A 16,447-nucleotide genomic window follows, 5' to 3' on the forward strand; every position below is an offset into this window, starting at 1 on the left:
GAGAACTAAGTGTCACCTTTGCCTAGTGCTTCATTCCTCTGTTATCAGCATGAATCACTTCTGACAAGTTTTCCTGACACCAAAAGAAAAAAAGGTGACAGGGGAGGGACCTCCAGCAGATTGTCAGCCTCAGTTCTGTTCCTATGGGCTGTCCCTTCCCTCCAATCAGCTGTCAGAGCTCTCCTCACTGAACTCTGCAGAGTTTAACTTCAGCTCTCCGCCCCCTTTCTTCTGAACGCTCAGCCAAGCTTTTATTTCAGCACTTTAAATGCATGTAGAGGACAGATGGCTGCAGATAGATAGGTACAACTTATGTAGGAGTATGTGTTTCATCTCTGTGCATCAGCTGAGGCCAGTCACTTTACTGGGTATATGTAAGAGTGTACAACCACTTTTAACATACATCTTAAAAAGTTCCTAGAGGGATCAATTAAAATGGTAGGTTGGATCATTTTAATCTTAAATCAGCAGATAATTGTATGATAATTATGTGCAGAAAACCACTATAGTTGCTGATCAGTATCAATTTGTGTAAATATCTAGCTTGGATGGCAGATGTGGACTTGCAATGGCTACATCAGAAATTGTTTAGGACCCACAAAAAATCACTTGTCATGTGTGTGATCTAGAAGTCTTGTTTTTGTCAATAAGCACACACATTTTTCAGATTTAGGCACATCCAATCTGATAAAGATCCAACCACCTCATTATTAGGTCAAATGTCTGATCTGCTTCTGTGTGGGCAATCCACTTGGTGAATTACAAACTAATACCCTTAAGCCTTGTACAAACGATGAGAATAAAGAACAAATAATCGTCTGGTTTGTTGTTTTTTTTGCATGCTAGTCTGATATCGAAAATTAAGAGCATACTTAAGTTACGAAAATTCTCATACGACAGAATATAACTTCGGAAGTGATGGAATGTTTGGTATCGTATTGTAACCTGTCGTTTCTGAGCATGCATGGTCTTACGATTTTTTTTCAGATGAATATTGTACGGATTAAACAAATATTGTATATTCTGGTATCGTATAAGAAAATGTTTTGCGTTTGTCCCTTTGGATAGTTCCGCATGAACGGTCATGATTGGCTCTCAAAAGCTGTGTACTAATGATCAGATTATCGTACCATCTCTCCGAAAGCGGTATTTTTCATCCGATTTTCTGATTGTGTGTACTAAGCTTTAGGGATAACCCCAAGAACACTACAGATCTGACAGATATCTCATTTATCACAAAAATGTATGGTCAAGCACTACTGGTAATGCTTAATTTTAAAATACATTAGGAAAGTATGTTGAAGGTCATTGCTCATCTAAAGTGACATCATTTACTTCAGAATATTGTTGCAAAAACAAGACCTTGGTGAAACACTACAAAAATAAATTAGGGAAGCAAGTCTGAAAATATATAAACACTGGAGAAACATCCCAAGAAGACAAATAGCTACTGAATGAGGTGCTAGGTAAACTACCAATACTTAACTTACCTACCAGTCCTGCTGTGTCTAGCAATAAACCATTATGCGCAAGAAAAGAAAGACATAAGTAAAAGGTTTTCTTGGGTCATAAAACAAAGGGTGACTAGGCTTCTAAATTTCTAACAAAACACAACTGTGAGGATTTATTATTTTAACTGCATGGACGAACTGCATGCAGTTAAATCTTACCCGTAATTTTCTGAAAGCACAAAAAATAAGTGAAGATAATTAATCTAATAAAATATTTTATAGTTGACCTTAAATGTAATAAATTAATTTGCTCAACTAGACTGGACCTACCAGTGAACGTATTCCTCATTGGTGGCTGTGAATGCACACTGGGTACAAAAAAACTAAAATAGAGTACTGAGAATCCTCAGGGAACATGATAACTATATTAGATTGAAGATGTTACGACCCTAGCTTACAATATCCCATTTGAAAGGAAAGCATATCTGGGATTTAAAATGTCTCCTACAGTTACATAGCAAAAAAAGCTAAATTATTTTGGCTTTGAGTCTTAGAAATTAGTACACTGATATCTGTAGTCATAAGAAGGTGTTAAGAACCTACGACATATCCGACTGCAGGATCTGTGATACCACATATAGCAGAAGGTGCAATGCAGGTACAATCTTGAAATACAAATCCAGAGCCAGGACAATCCTGGACAAACCAGGGATGTGATGGAGTGTGGAATGTTCTAGGATTATTAACAGAATAGAATGTTGACACTGTTTTGTGGGGGAGAAGGTTCATTTTTAAATTATTAGTCTGCTTCTGCACACCAACCCCATAATATTTATTATAGGTACCAATATAGTGCCGTCAATTTACGCAGCTCTTTACATATATATTGTACATTCACGTAAGTCCCTAACCCTCAAAGAGGGTTAACAACGGGGAAATGATTAGCCAAAATTCAGGCAAGAAAAGATGAAGGTGTTTCATATGACAGGCCTACCATTTTTAAAACCAGCAAGGGAAAATCTGAAATTTTATGTAAATACTTGCAAAACAAGGAAGTAAATACACACAGAGAACTGTCATGCGACTCTCACCACAAAAGTCCCTTTTATGCTTACAGTAAAGGAGTGAAATAGCACGAGAATACACAGACTTGCCAACAATCTCACAGAAAGTCCCAGGACCAAATGAACTCTGCTTTAGTCCCTCTTGACTCCAAATTGAATCCTCATATACTTAGTCCATCTTAGAGGAAGCACTTTAAGATGCTAGAAAATGTACTGGTAGTGTACACCACAAATCAATATAACTACGCTACTTTGAAGCATCTGATACTAATACAGTAGCTGTGAATTCAGTTATCATAGTTCAGTAAGCTCGACATGAATCAACAGTCAACTCACTTTTTCATAACTTTGAAAAAGTAACCATTAGAAGACAATTTGTGGGAATCAGAATACATGCATTTGGCATTCTCTTGTTCCTTTACTGTTCAATGCTGAATAGATTTCAGTAATGTAATAAAAGTATTTGTCAATTATTTTTCCAGAATTCTGAAATGTCATAAAAATTTAATGAAGATAACTAAAAACGTTCCGTTACTGAAACTGACATTCAAGAGCAAAATCTATCTAAAGCTTGCCACTTGCATGACTGCGCAATTGTTTAGGTAACGCAGTGCCATATCACAAAAAATGGCCTGGTCATGAAGGGGGGTAAACCTTCCACAGGTCAAGTGGTTAAACTTTCCGTTTTGCATAAAACAGCTGTGTCTCCTCAATACCTGTGCCATAGACACAGCAGAAAGTGAAATCTTTCCAAAGTGAGGTGAATTCTCCTGTTAGTCAGCTGTCTTCATAACAAGTGCCCCTCTCACTGGAAGATTTCCCTTCCCACTGGAAGATTTCCCCATGCCTCCTGTTTCACTGACATTTGCAAGATGTTGGGTTTCCCATATCTTTCTGTGTCTCAGACAATGGTCACAAAGGCGAGAGGGGATACATTTATCTAGAGGGGACGAAGACAGCAATAAAAACCTTGTGTTACTAATCAAAAACTTAAAAAAAAAAAAGTTTTTGTATTTAGCTAAAGTTTAAAATTGAACACCATTGTGTATGTACCCTGCATTTAAACTATAAGTTGGCAAAAGCTGGAAAAATTCAATTAAGGCAGCTGCTTTCATACTGCTTGGTAACCTTTAAATCAACAGTACTTGGCTGCTAGCACCTGTTATCCCACTAGTGTTGGTTTTTGGCCCTGTGATGTCTTTTTATATATTGCCTTAAATTTTGTGGCTATCCATTATTAGTATTATACATTGCTTCCCTTGATATATTTTTTTCTGGTATGCAGGGAGAGTGTACCCTTATTCTCCATCTGTTCTTGGATTGATCATGTGATTGGATATTTGCACCTTATCAGGTGTGTTGGGCAATAGCTCGCTAGTTGGGATTTTTTTGTTTGGTTGTATCCCCTAATTTGAAGTTTTATTTAATTGAATTTCTATTTTCGCTGTGGTAGGATAAAACTTTTTCTCTACGTTTTGTTAGGCTCTACGTTTTACCTCCTCTCACCTCTTGAAGAAGCAGGGTGTTTCTGCGAAATGCGTTGAGATTGAGCAAGACTGCTTACCTATGGCGGACACCCTAATTATTATATTTTCAGTTGTGAACTATTTGTTAATTTGATATTATTGGTGTCTGTTACTCTGTGGCAGGTTTCCTAGGGAGGTTTATTTTACTGCATTAGGCCGTCTTTTATCTGAATGTTTTTAAACATGTTGGAATAATAAAATGTAAGGATTTTATTTTCGCATATTCTTGCTGACACCTTAAAAGTCCATCTTGCTCTTTTCACTTGTAGCTGAATTTATACTTTAGATGACGTAAAAGAGTATGCTATAAAAATAGCGTCCACCACAACAATCAAACTAGTTCTCCCTGTCATTTTTTAAGGTTGGGTAGACCTTGATAGCTATCAGTAGTCATAACTCCACTTATTTCACAACTTCAAAGGCCAGTTGCAGGTGCAATATGAGTTGCTATTCAGTCCACAAAAACAAAATATGTTATACAAAAAAACAGTTACTACACAAAGATGAGCTGGCTGCATGTAGCCTTATGCCATTATTTTCACCCTAAGTAATTTGTTTGTTTCCAGTATAGTCAGTATATTTTAACAGCTCTTACCACAAGATGTGGAATGATGACAGCAGTAAGCTGCTTGTTGTTAACAGTTGTGTCTTTCACCAGCATAAATATACGCTCAGCCTCAGAAAAACAAGAAATCTGCAACACAACGGCACCTGAAAAAAATAAAGAAGCGGTAATTAGATCCACAAATGATTATTTACTGATGTTAAATATCATATATAATTATACACATTATGCAATTATCCTGAAACGTAATTGTATTAAAAGATATCAACTCATCACAATAAGAGTTAAAGTGAATAGGTTTATTGCACATTCAGGATAGAGTATTAGGTTTGCCACATAGCAGGCCCCTCCACTGCTAGTACTTACCCTACCCTGCTGCCGTGTTCCCCTGTAGGGCCCTCCAAGAATTACTGTGTAATAGGTGGCAGATAGGGTAATATATAAAATGTGCATAGCACGCCCCCTCACTTATCTTCTGAACGCTCCCCCTATCTCTCCAGAAAATAGATTAGAAAATTCATCAGATAAGAATAGGAATGTTAAGTTACATGTAAATTCCTCATCTTTAAGTCCATTATAGGACACAGGAGTGGTATTCATAGAGTGCGGGTGATATGCTGCTACCTTCAGGTGACTGGAGACTGGCAAAATCTTTTCTAGGGCCACCCCTAGAGTGTACCCATAATACCCCATCCTATCTGTGAGGATTCAGATGTTTAGCAAGCAATAAGGAGTAATCAAGACACAGAGGGGAGGCACTTGTGTCCTGTACTGTACGCCAAGATAAGGAATTGACAGGTAACACAAAATTCCTATTATCTTAAGGCATTAGTAATTATAGACCATGGGATGGACCTAAGCAATAAAACTGAGGGAGTTTGCGAAAAGAGGCATTGGCTGCCAAGCAGACTGACAGCCCTAAACCACATCTAGTGTCTTACAAACATAGATCCATAAATAAATGAGTACCACAATAAACATCAATACATGAATAGTGAGTACCACAAAAAAGTGCAAGTGCTTTTAGATCATGTGATAACGGATAATATGAATCCAGGTGATAAAAAATAATATAACTGTGATTATTAATAACTAAATAAAGAATATCACAATAAAGTGCCCGTGCTCATAAATAATAATTAAGTGAAATGTCATCAGCAAATGGTGCAAAGTTCATAAAAATAGGTGATCCTTTCTGTGCTGTGCAGATATCAGGTGACCAGGTGCTGGTGCTTTCAATTCTTAAGGTGACTTAGTGCATTAGTGATAATGCTGGCCGCTCACCTCCTGGTTTGGCTCAGATTATAATGAGCCAAACCCGCTTTTTGCACACACACAGGTGCTAATGAATAATGGATAGGCTGCTTTCTCCTGTCCTCCCTCTGGATGGGAATGCCTCAGGTGTGATATGGTGGCCAAGCTCGCCGTGTCAGTGACACAGTAACAAAGATGAAGTGGTCACTTCCTCATAACCGTCTCTCCACCGTCATACATGGGTACATGTGTAAAATAAACAAAGCAATCTAGTACTCTCTGTATACACCGAATTATTGGGGTGAAAGCAACATAAAAAACTCACATGGGATGGCACTCGGCCAGTGCTAGCATAGACAGCAGTATTGGGTGTTACAGCGTGTGCAGGCTCCTCCCCCGTACGCGCTATAGCATTTTCTGACTGTCCTCTGACTCACCTCCTGTGGGGACCATGTCCCTGGATGGTCAGGAAGTTGTGGGGACCATGTCCCTGGATGGTCAGGAAGTTGTAAGGACCAACCCTGGTTGTCAGATTCGCATATGTCGTTACCATGTTCCAAGTCCTGTGAAGGAATGACTTTTACAATCTCAAGACATGCCATGCCAGGGAGAGCTTTCTTTGGCTAGATAGAAGCATTGGGCGATCCAAGGATTGGATTTGCTTGTTCCACCTCTTGAGGATGTTGGATTGAAGGGATCTGGAGTGAAAATGGGCAAAGGGAACTGCCTCAAAGGAATCTACCAGGAGGCCCAGAATCCACATGAAGAAGTGAATTGAGGGTGTGGGCATGATCTGAGGGTCGTGAGAGTTAGATCTTGGGTTAAAAATAAGACCCAGGTATCTAAGACAGTGTGAGGGCTAGAGAGCAGAAAGTTGATTTTTCAGCCATAAGTTTGAAAGAACTGGACGTTTTTGGACATTGGCAGACAATATCCTGGCTGAGGAGTCCTTCAGCCAGAGGTGATCCAGATAATGTGACATGAATGTCCTGGGTTCATAGAAGAGCCATAAGCAGGGCACGCACTTTTCTGAACAAATTATACAAGAGTGGTGTGTGATGCTACTACCCTCTCCATCTATAATCCCATGAGATTGACAATACCTCTGCTCAGACCAGAGCCATATACACTGTTCAACTATTTTCATGAAAAAGGTCGGAAACATGGCATTTGCATAAAATCTTCTTTATTTCAATCCATTCAGGTAGGGGGAACAATGTAAAATCCTTGACACGTTTCAGCCCTTTTGGGCTTTAATCATAACAAAGATACAAACAGAAAACAGCTCAGATAAATAATCACCGCTCAGGTTCGAAAGGAGGGACAGGAATACAATGTTAAAACATAATACTACAGATCACCTTCCTCAAGAGCTGAGTGGTGCAGATAACAAGAACACCATATTATATATAATGCAAAAATACAAACATGAATTTCAAATTGGGAGCAGCAACTGTGTCCGTGAAGCCAATGCATTCCAATTGACATGAATAGGACTGCCTGCACGTGGATGCCCTCACACAGGTGTACGCTTGTGTGTATAAGTATGCCAGTGTGAACAAGGCCTAAATAGAAACCTTGAAACCATTTTCCTGTGCCTGAAATTGATACATTGCAGTCAATGAATTTGCCTTCTGTTGATGTGAAGCTGGAATACTGCATTTCCTGCAATTTATGAGGTAAACGCTATGGCTTTAAACCTGTGCATCCCTTGCAGGTAGCACATTGCAATCACACAGGTGTGAGGTAGAGTAGCAGAGAAATCTGCTTTTGTCAAAAAGGCCACATGGTAGATGCCTGAGAAGGAACTAGGGTGTGTTTCCTGTAGAAGGTCAACAGGATGCATGATGTTCTGGCTTTTAGTTCCAGCTCCCTTGCATCTATGAATCACCATTGCTAGTGAAGGGATCAGCAGTGGAGTACTCATGGTTCAGGAGAACAGAATGGATGGGCTTTTGCATGCCCGGGGGAAGATGCCACCATAACCCAGGTGCTGATCAATTTCCTGTGGCTCTATAAAAGAAGGCAGCTGGAATGAGCGGAACAGGCAGGCAGGAAAAGTCATCTAGGGGAAGTGTTTCTGTTACCACATACTTCTGAGAATAAGTCCAGATAGGTGGAGAAAACCACCTAATTCAAAAGTGCTTTTGCTGAAGTGTTAGAGACAAAAACTATACCATACAGTATGTTATGCCCTGAGGATTTAGTGTAGTTAAAAGCAAGGAACCAGAGTCCATATACAGGCAAAATCTGTATTACTGTATCCATGATGCTGGGCCTGTTAAAGTTCCAGGCTTTGCCTGTCACAGAAGGCATACCCCTGAAGCGATCCTCAGGGTCTGGTAACCATAGAAATTGACAATGGCCATGAATCTGTATAGCACCCTGCAGCTAACTTTGCACGTTGCACTTCATGCCAAGGTGAGGGCCTAATGCAGGATCCAGTGCTCAAAGCAATTATTACTGTGTAGGTTGCCCCCCCACAATTGGCTCTGGCTATGGTTCCTGGGGTACACACAGAGGGTAACTGATTCAGAAACTGCTAGGGAGTGCAAAGTAATAAGCAGTCAGATGTAAAAAATGTAAATTATTTAAAAATACATTTCTTTCTTTAGAGGAGAAAAGATCCATCACCTAAGGAAACTAGCAAAAATCTAGCCCTAGCAAAGTTTTTTTGCAGTGTCCAATAAACTAAATGGCAAAAGCATATAACCCATAGTCTATGAATACCAGTCCTTTGTCCTGTACGATTAAGATAAACTATCAGAGTATAATATTGGTAACCTGTGACCCTCTTCTCTTCTTTCTATAAAGTAGGAGAAGTCTGAGCAGCCAGTCATCGGGCCTAAACTGTAAAATCAGGGGAAAGGATTCCTTATTGCATATGCTCAGACTCCACTCAGACCTTACAAAGGGATTTGGAGGGAGCCCCAGCAAATGAACAGTGCAGTGAGGGATTACGAATAAGGGAAGGTACTGAGTGTAGTGTGCAGAAAACCTGTATCCATACCCTGAATGCACAAAACACAGGTCTGATGTAAAAAAACACTATTTGCCAAACAATTCGTATGTAATTAAGTAAACAGATTTACATTTTTCAAAACTTTACAAGTGCTTTAAAGCCACTGTAAACTGAATGACCATATTACTGCAACTGATGCCTCAAAAATGTAGGGTAGCTGTTAAAACTATACTTTCCAACATTCACTAATAATACAGTAATTGGTACCATTCTGAGTGAAATTGAGTACCATATACTTTACCTTGAGGGGCATAGGTTGGAACCACAGTCACCACATTTTCTGGAAAAAAAAGAGTCAATACATTGTGACATTAAACACAAAATATGAATGCACTGAACAAAATCTAGACCTAGTTTAAAAATGCAGTGCAAGTTAATACAATGTGTTCTCAACATTAGCCAGCACATCACAGTGCTGAATATGTGCAAAACTGCACACAGAGCTTGTCAGCTGTGCTACAGAGCTCAATTATTAACAAGGGACATGCTGATTGCATGAGAAAGCAGTGTGAGAGAGCAGAATAATAATATGATTTTTGTAATTACCGTAAAAACTGGATTTTTGACTTACCGTAAAATCTTTTCTCTTAAGTTCATTGACGGACGCAGTCCTCTGATTCATATCAGTAGGGTTATAATGCCCCCTACAGGAGTAGGACACTAGGCAGAAAAAAAGTTCTGGCTACGCCTATGGGCAGTCCCGGAGGGTACACCCTCTCTCTTCCTGCATAGGATGTCAGTTTTGTATCAAAGCAATGTCAGAGAAGTAACACCAACCCAGTTCCAAATAGAGGGGCAGCTACTGCGTCTGTCAATGAACTTAAGAGAAAAGGATTTTACGGTAAGTCAAAAATCCAGTTTTCTCTATCGGTCATTGACGGACGCAGTCCTCTGATCCATATCAGTAGGGACATCCCAAAGCAGTGCCATAAAATGAGGGGTGGGAACAGCAGAAAAGAAAAAGTCCCCAAGGCTTAACACAGCCAACCAGACAATAAAGGACTCATCAGAACAAAAAGATGAGGCCCATCTGAAGCAAACAGTAAACACCCTCAAGGAAGGCCAAAAGCCCTCCAGACAGCAGCCAGCAAAACGTTTCGGCCAAAAGAGGCATCTGCAGATGCCAGCACATCCACCTTTTAAAAATTGGTAAAGGTGTGAACAGACAACCAGGTAGCCCTCTTGCAATCTGAAGCACAGATGCCAGTAAGGCGAAAAGTCCAGCAAGCACTAGGCACCCGAGTAGAATGTGCCAAAATAGGGAAAGGTAGGACCTGACCCTCAATTGAATAAGCCTGCACCACCTTCTGTCCGATCTATCTGAAAGCAGTCGCAGCAGACGCAGGCAGCCCTGTTCTTGGGCCATCCGTGAGTACAGAGAGCGAACCTGACTCACGAAAAGACTCAGTAGTCGCAAAGTACACCTTGAGTGCCTGAACTACATCCAGAGTATGCAATGCATAATCCTTAGGATGTTTGGGCTTAGGACACCGAGACGATAATACAATGTCCTTATTCAAGTGAACACTAGAAACCACCTTCGGAGGGAAGGACGGATCCGGACGAAGTACCACTTGATAGCACTCAAGGCCAACTTTTGATCAACTCCCCGTTGAAGGATAGCCAAGATCCGGGCCACCGAGTAAGAGCGAGGGGGAGCCCAAAGAGACTCACACCACGCAATATACGACTTTCACGAACGATGAAAAATCATCCTAGAAGTCACTTCATGCTTTAAGCAGGGTGGGAATCACTGAAGCAGACAATCCCCTGCCCTACAGCACCTGGCTTTAAACAGCCAAGCCGACAAAGCCAGCGACCTTAAAGCAGGATGGAAGATTGGCTCTGGAGACAATAAATCCTCCCTGAGAGTAAGTCTCCAAGGAGGACCTGTGGCTAGCCTGACCAGGTTGGCGTACCAAGCTCGGCGAGGCCAGTCTGGAGCCACGAGAATGACCGGAATCCCTTCCCTCTCGATCCTGCGAAGAAGTCTTGGCAGCAACTTGAGAGGAGAAAAGGCAGACAGCAGCTGATACTGACCTTGGCACAACCGTGATCGCTCACCCACGACTATGCTGGCGTCATCCTTGCGCAGGTGACCATGCTAAACTTTTCAGCATCGTTCATATTGAACTCAGCATAAGTTCTTGCCTACGACAGAACCCATGGTGCCACCAGTGCATCTGCCAGAAGGTTCCGGGAGCGGGCCACAAACCTCTGCACTATCCTGTAGATGCGACGCCAACAGGCCATCCCCCTGAAAAGGGAGATCCATTAAGTCCTTCTTAGAAGTTTGATCCGCAGACCAGCACTCCGGCAAACTATACGCCGGACAAACCCCACTGAAACCGACAGGTGACCCTACAAAGGAGCCGTGTCCAGCACGGCATGCGTCAGCTGATCCAACAGCTACCCCAGGGCAGAAGGGACTCGCTCCTCACCAAGTCACGGCATTGGAACTTAGCCTTAGGGGTCAGGACTACCTACAGTGCTTGCTAATAATTAATGTGCTATGTGCAATTGATTGAAATATATAACTGTGTAAATTATTTGTGCAAAAGAACAATATATATCACAGCTAAAAATTAATAAAATTATCAGTAAATAAATATAAATTGTGCAATGAACAAGTATAAATCAATAAATGACAAATTTTGCAATAATCAAGTAGAAATACCAATGTAATAAAAATTGCAAGGTTGCGTGATTAATATACATATATAAATAAATGCGGATTTATTTCAAGTCCATCAATAAGTGAGTAAATAATTTTCCTTAGTGCAAAGAAATCTTCCAGTCTTTTATCAAAAGTGCAGGTGCTTTATCCAATACGACTTTGTGACTTATAGGTGGCATAGGTTCCTTTTTCCACAGTGATATTGTAAAGTAGGGATGCACCGAATAATCGGCGGCCGAACATTATTCGGCCGAAAATAGAAAAAATAGCACTTTCGGTGTTCGGCCGAATAAGTCAAAAGGCCGAATAATTTTGTGCCGAATAATAGGGCTGAACGATAGTCGATATGATATTGACTATCGTTCTGTGGCCGTAGGCGATATTCATATCGCCGAGGTCACGATATTTACAGGGGGAAGGGACTCGGAGGAGGACAGGAGGACTCTCAGACTTCCGTGTTAGGCAGGGGAAGCCGGGACACTTCAGCGGTGAGCATACATACATTACTCACTCGTGCACTGCAGCCCGCCCCACACATTCAGTGAGTCTTACTCTCCTCCCTAGTTTTTTCAATGGCACATTCAGGAAGCCAATCACGCCGTGATTAGCTGCACAGCGAACCAATCACGCGTGCCTGCACACCTGATTGGTTCCGCTGTGCCGCTACTCACGGCGTGATTGGCTTCCTGAATGTGCCATTGAAAAAACTAGGGAGGAGAGTAAGACTCACTGAATGTGTGGGGCGGGCTGCAGTGCACGAGTGAGTAATGTATGTATGCGGCTGTGCTCCTTTCCAGGCTACTACTAGTCCACCTCCAGCCTCCTACTACCACCACTATGAGAGACTGTCTGTCACTGTATAATCTGATCGAGTCCACACTGACACTGACTGACTGTCACTGAGTAATTGATGTTACCACATTAACCCTGACCTGCCCAGTGCCCTGTATCTGCAATTAAAATTTACAAGGCTGCCTGCATGCTTCCTGATTTCCATTCCCAGCATCCTTCCCAATCCCTACAGTGTCACCAACATTAACCCTATGGTACAAGGCTGCAGTGTGCACTGAATCCCATTCCCTACAGTAACATTTAGGGAGAGAGAGAGACATGAGAGGACAAGAGAGAGAGAGAGAGAGAGACATGAGAGGACAAGAGAGAGGACAAAAAATTGGCAAAATAAATGGAAAAAATGCAAAACACCGCGTTCGGTATTCGGCCTTCGGCCAAACATTTTATTATTATTCGGCTTCGGCCAAGAATTTCATTTCGGTGCATCCCTATTGTAAAGATGGGTGACTTACCAGATGTAATGGGTCTTATGTACCATACGGTCCTAAGACCAATCACGCTTGTAGGCCCTCAGGGCCAAGATAGGTTCCCTTGTGCCGCTTCTGCAATGGGGTAGTTGGTGGATTCTTCCTCCCCTTTCCTCACATCAGCATGGGGCCAGAGTATAAAAAGAAAGATGCTCCAATAGTGTAGTATGTATTAAAAAGGTTTATTTCCCATCCGTGGGTAGACAAAAGCAAGAGATATACAGGATTCGTGACAGTTCGGCCTCCGTGAGGGGGTCAGGTGGGGACACATGGCTTACAGGGTCCATACTGAAGCAGAAGAACCCGCCGGCATAATTTGTAAAAAAAATGACAAAAATCAATTTTTTTTAAAAGAGCAGCCCCACAGCTACAACACCACCACCCCCCCCCCCCTGGAGGTCAGGCATGAGCTAATGTACCCCCACAGAGAGAGAGAGACTACTCTCAGTAACTCACTGTCCCCAGATAAGCAATCGGTTTAGGGAGGTCTCAGCGACAGCTCAGTGATAGGAAGTGAGCCAGGAAGCTGCCCATGGTGAAGGGAGGGGCTCCTACCACCAAAAAACACCTCTAGGCACACCCACCAGCCTTCAAAGCAAATAATCCACCACAAAATGGGGAAAACGGGTGTACCAAGATGGCCACCGTCATTGAAGCAGACGAGGCTACAATAAAATGGCGGCCCGCGCCAGAACGCGGTAACCAGGACCCACAGGGGGACCCCCCGCCAGCCCTCCTAACACCATCCAGCTGGCCGCACGATAGGCCAAATGCCGTTGAGAGCGCACTCTTCGGCCCCCGATGTGGACTGCAAACGAGGTCCCAGCCCCAGGTAGGCCCAACCATTCCCCCACGTTGGGGGGAACAACAGGACAGAGGGAAACCCAGAAGTGTAAGGGTCCGACCATCCCGGGGAGGGGCCCACGTTTACCCCAAAATCCACCAGGGAAGAGGGGGGGGGACGTTTACTCACTGTACCAGGAACCCAGGCGGGGGTGCCATCTCCTGACAAGACCCCTCTCCACCGAAGTGTGGGGGCTGTCGCCAAATAGGAACGCTGCGACATAGGCCTAGACCCTGTCGTGTGCGACCTGGTGAGACGTTTAACTCGCAAGGCCAGTCCCTGTCCAGTGGGACTATGTCGCGGCCGACCTAGCGCGGAGCTAAGGCCTGCACGCGCTAGCTGGCCAGACTGGGATGACCACTGAATTTAGATATCCAGCCCGTCGCCCAGTCCGGCATAGTTGCTTGAAGATCTCACAGGAAAAAATTCCGGAGAAAAAGGCTAGCTAAAAAAAATTCTACATAAAAAAATACTTAAATGCCAGGACCAAAGATCCAAGCAAGGAACTAGGTCCTTACTCCTGACTAGGCAGATTAAAACTGATATCCTATGCAGGAAGAGAGAGGGTGTACCCTCCGGGACTGCCCATAGGCGTAGCCAGAACTTTTTTTCTGCCTAGTGTCCTACTCCTGTAGGGGGCAGTAAATCCCTACTGATATGGATCAGAGGACTACGTCCGTCAATGAACGATAGAGAAATAAATTTTTCTGAGTTAATCGATGGACACAGCGCTCCATAAATCATAACTAGTGGGTTATATTGCCTCCTCCAACAGTAGGACTAGGCAGAACAAAAAACACCTGGCTATGCCAATGGGCCATCTTAAGCTGGTATATGCTGTGTTTGTCGATGAACTCAGAGAAATAGATTTTACAGTAAATACAAAAATCACATTTTCTCTTTCATTCATCGACAGACACAGCGCTCCATAAATCATAACTAGTGGGACGTCCAAAAGCAGTTGCAAAAGGAAAATGAGGGGTGGGGAATATAACCCAAGGCTTAACATAAGAGCCCTTAAGCCGGACACAGGAGCCTTAACCTGGTCACAGGAGCCCTGTCTGAAAAATAAACGTTTAAAGAAAAACACCCCTCAAGAGGAAACAGCCCCTCCTAAACAGCAGCCTGCAAAACTATGAGGCCAAAAGAAGCATCCGCAGATGCCAAAGTATCTACCTTATAGAATTTTGTAAAGATATGCACGGACGACCAAGTGGGCGCCTTGCAAACTTGCAATATTGAAGCCTGATGACGGAAGGCCCAAGAAGCACTCAGTGCCCGAGTAGAATGAGCCGTGACAGGGAAAGGTGGTACCTGACCTTTCATGGAATAGGCCTAAGTCACTGTCTGTCAAAGCCACCTGGAGATGGAAGCCGAAGAAGCGGCCAGCCCTTTTCTTGGTCCGTCCGTAACCACAAAAAGCGAGTCTGACCTCCAAAAAGACACAGTAGCTACCAGATACACCTGAATAACACAAACTACATCCAAAGTATGCAAAGCAAATTCCTTGGGATGAGTCGGCTTGGAACACAAGGAAGGCAACACAATGTACTCATTCAAATGGAAGCCAGAGACAACTTTGGGCAGGAATAATGGACAGGGACGAAGAACCATTTTACCCCTATGGACCACCAAATAGGGACTGCGACAGGATAATGCCACCAACTCAGATACCCTGCGGGCCGAGGTAATAGCCACCAAGAATGCCACCTTCTGGGATAACGTAGGCAAGGGAATCTCCTGAATATTCTCAAATGGAGGTTTCTGGAGAACCAAAAGCACTTCATTTAAATTCCACGGGGGCAAAAGAGACCGTACAGGTGGAGCCACATGTCGAACCCCCTGAATGAAGGTACGAAATAAAGAGTGCGTGGCTAGGGGTCACTGAAAGAAGGTTGCCAAGGCAGACACCTGGCCTTTGATGGTACTCAAGGCCAACTTCTGAACGATGCCCCGTTTGTAGAAAGGTTAAGATCCGAGCCACAGAAAAGGATCGAGGATGAGCACCGATCGACTCACACCAAGAAATGTATGCTTTACCATGTCATCCAAGGTAGCCACAAACAAGCCATCGCCTTGAAAGGGCAGATCAATGAGAGCTTTCTTAGAGGCTTGGTCTGCGGACCAATTCCTAAGCCACAGCATGCGCCTAATCACCATCCGCTGAAACAGAAATTTTGGACAGCACAGGAGCTTTGTCCAAAGCTGCACCACAAATAAACTGCAGCCCATGGACCATATGGTCCGCTTAATCATAAGCAGCCGGCACCTGCTCTCCCCCCAGGCCCTGGCGAAAAAGCTTTGCCCATTCAGTTAGGGTCTAAGACACCAGGGCTGAGGCAAACACTGGCCGCAATGCCAAACCAGCCATAGTAAACATGCTGCGTGCCACAGCCTTCGCTTTCTTGTCAGCTGGGTCCTTAAAGGATGGGGGTTCCTCTACTGGGATCATGGTTGCTTTACTCAACCTGAAAACCACTGGTGGACTAGCCCACTTTTTTTTAAAAGCGACTCCTCAAAAGAGTAACATACAGCAAAACGTTTGGGGACCACAAAGGGTAATTTTGGTTGTTCCTATTGTTTACAGGAAAACCTGTCAAAAGGAACATAAGGAAACATCTTTGGAGTACGATGCAACTTGTGTGTACCACACGACACAGCCGCATCCTCCATTTTTAAAGTTTCACGCACTGCAGTGATACGTACGTTTTTCAGTGTTTTTTTA

At 43.1% G+C, this 16,447-nt stretch overlaps 1 protein-coding gene across 1 annotated transcript in view; it reads right to left on the minus strand.

The window, feature by feature from the left end:
* DGKQ (diacylglycerol kinase theta) overlaps positions 1-16,447 on the minus strand; it is a 290,718-nt gene that overhangs the window by 59,863 nt on the left and 214,408 nt on the right. Inside the window, exons 14-15 of the mRNA XM_082243121.1 lie at positions 9,124-9,162; positions 4,637-4,752 (exon numbers count right to left, since the gene is read on the minus strand). Coding sequence (XP_082099247.1) covers positions 4,637-4,752; positions 9,124-9,162 — 155 coding nt within the window. The remainder of the gene's footprint in view (positions 1-4,636; positions 4,753-9,123; positions 9,163-16,447) is intronic.

This window comes from Pelophylax lessonae (assembly GCF_965119305.1).
Source record: "Pelophylax lessonae genome assembly, chromosome: 1".
Classification (NCBI taxonomy): Eukaryota; Metazoa; Chordata; class Amphibia; order Anura; family Ranidae; genus Pelophylax; species Pelophylax lessonae.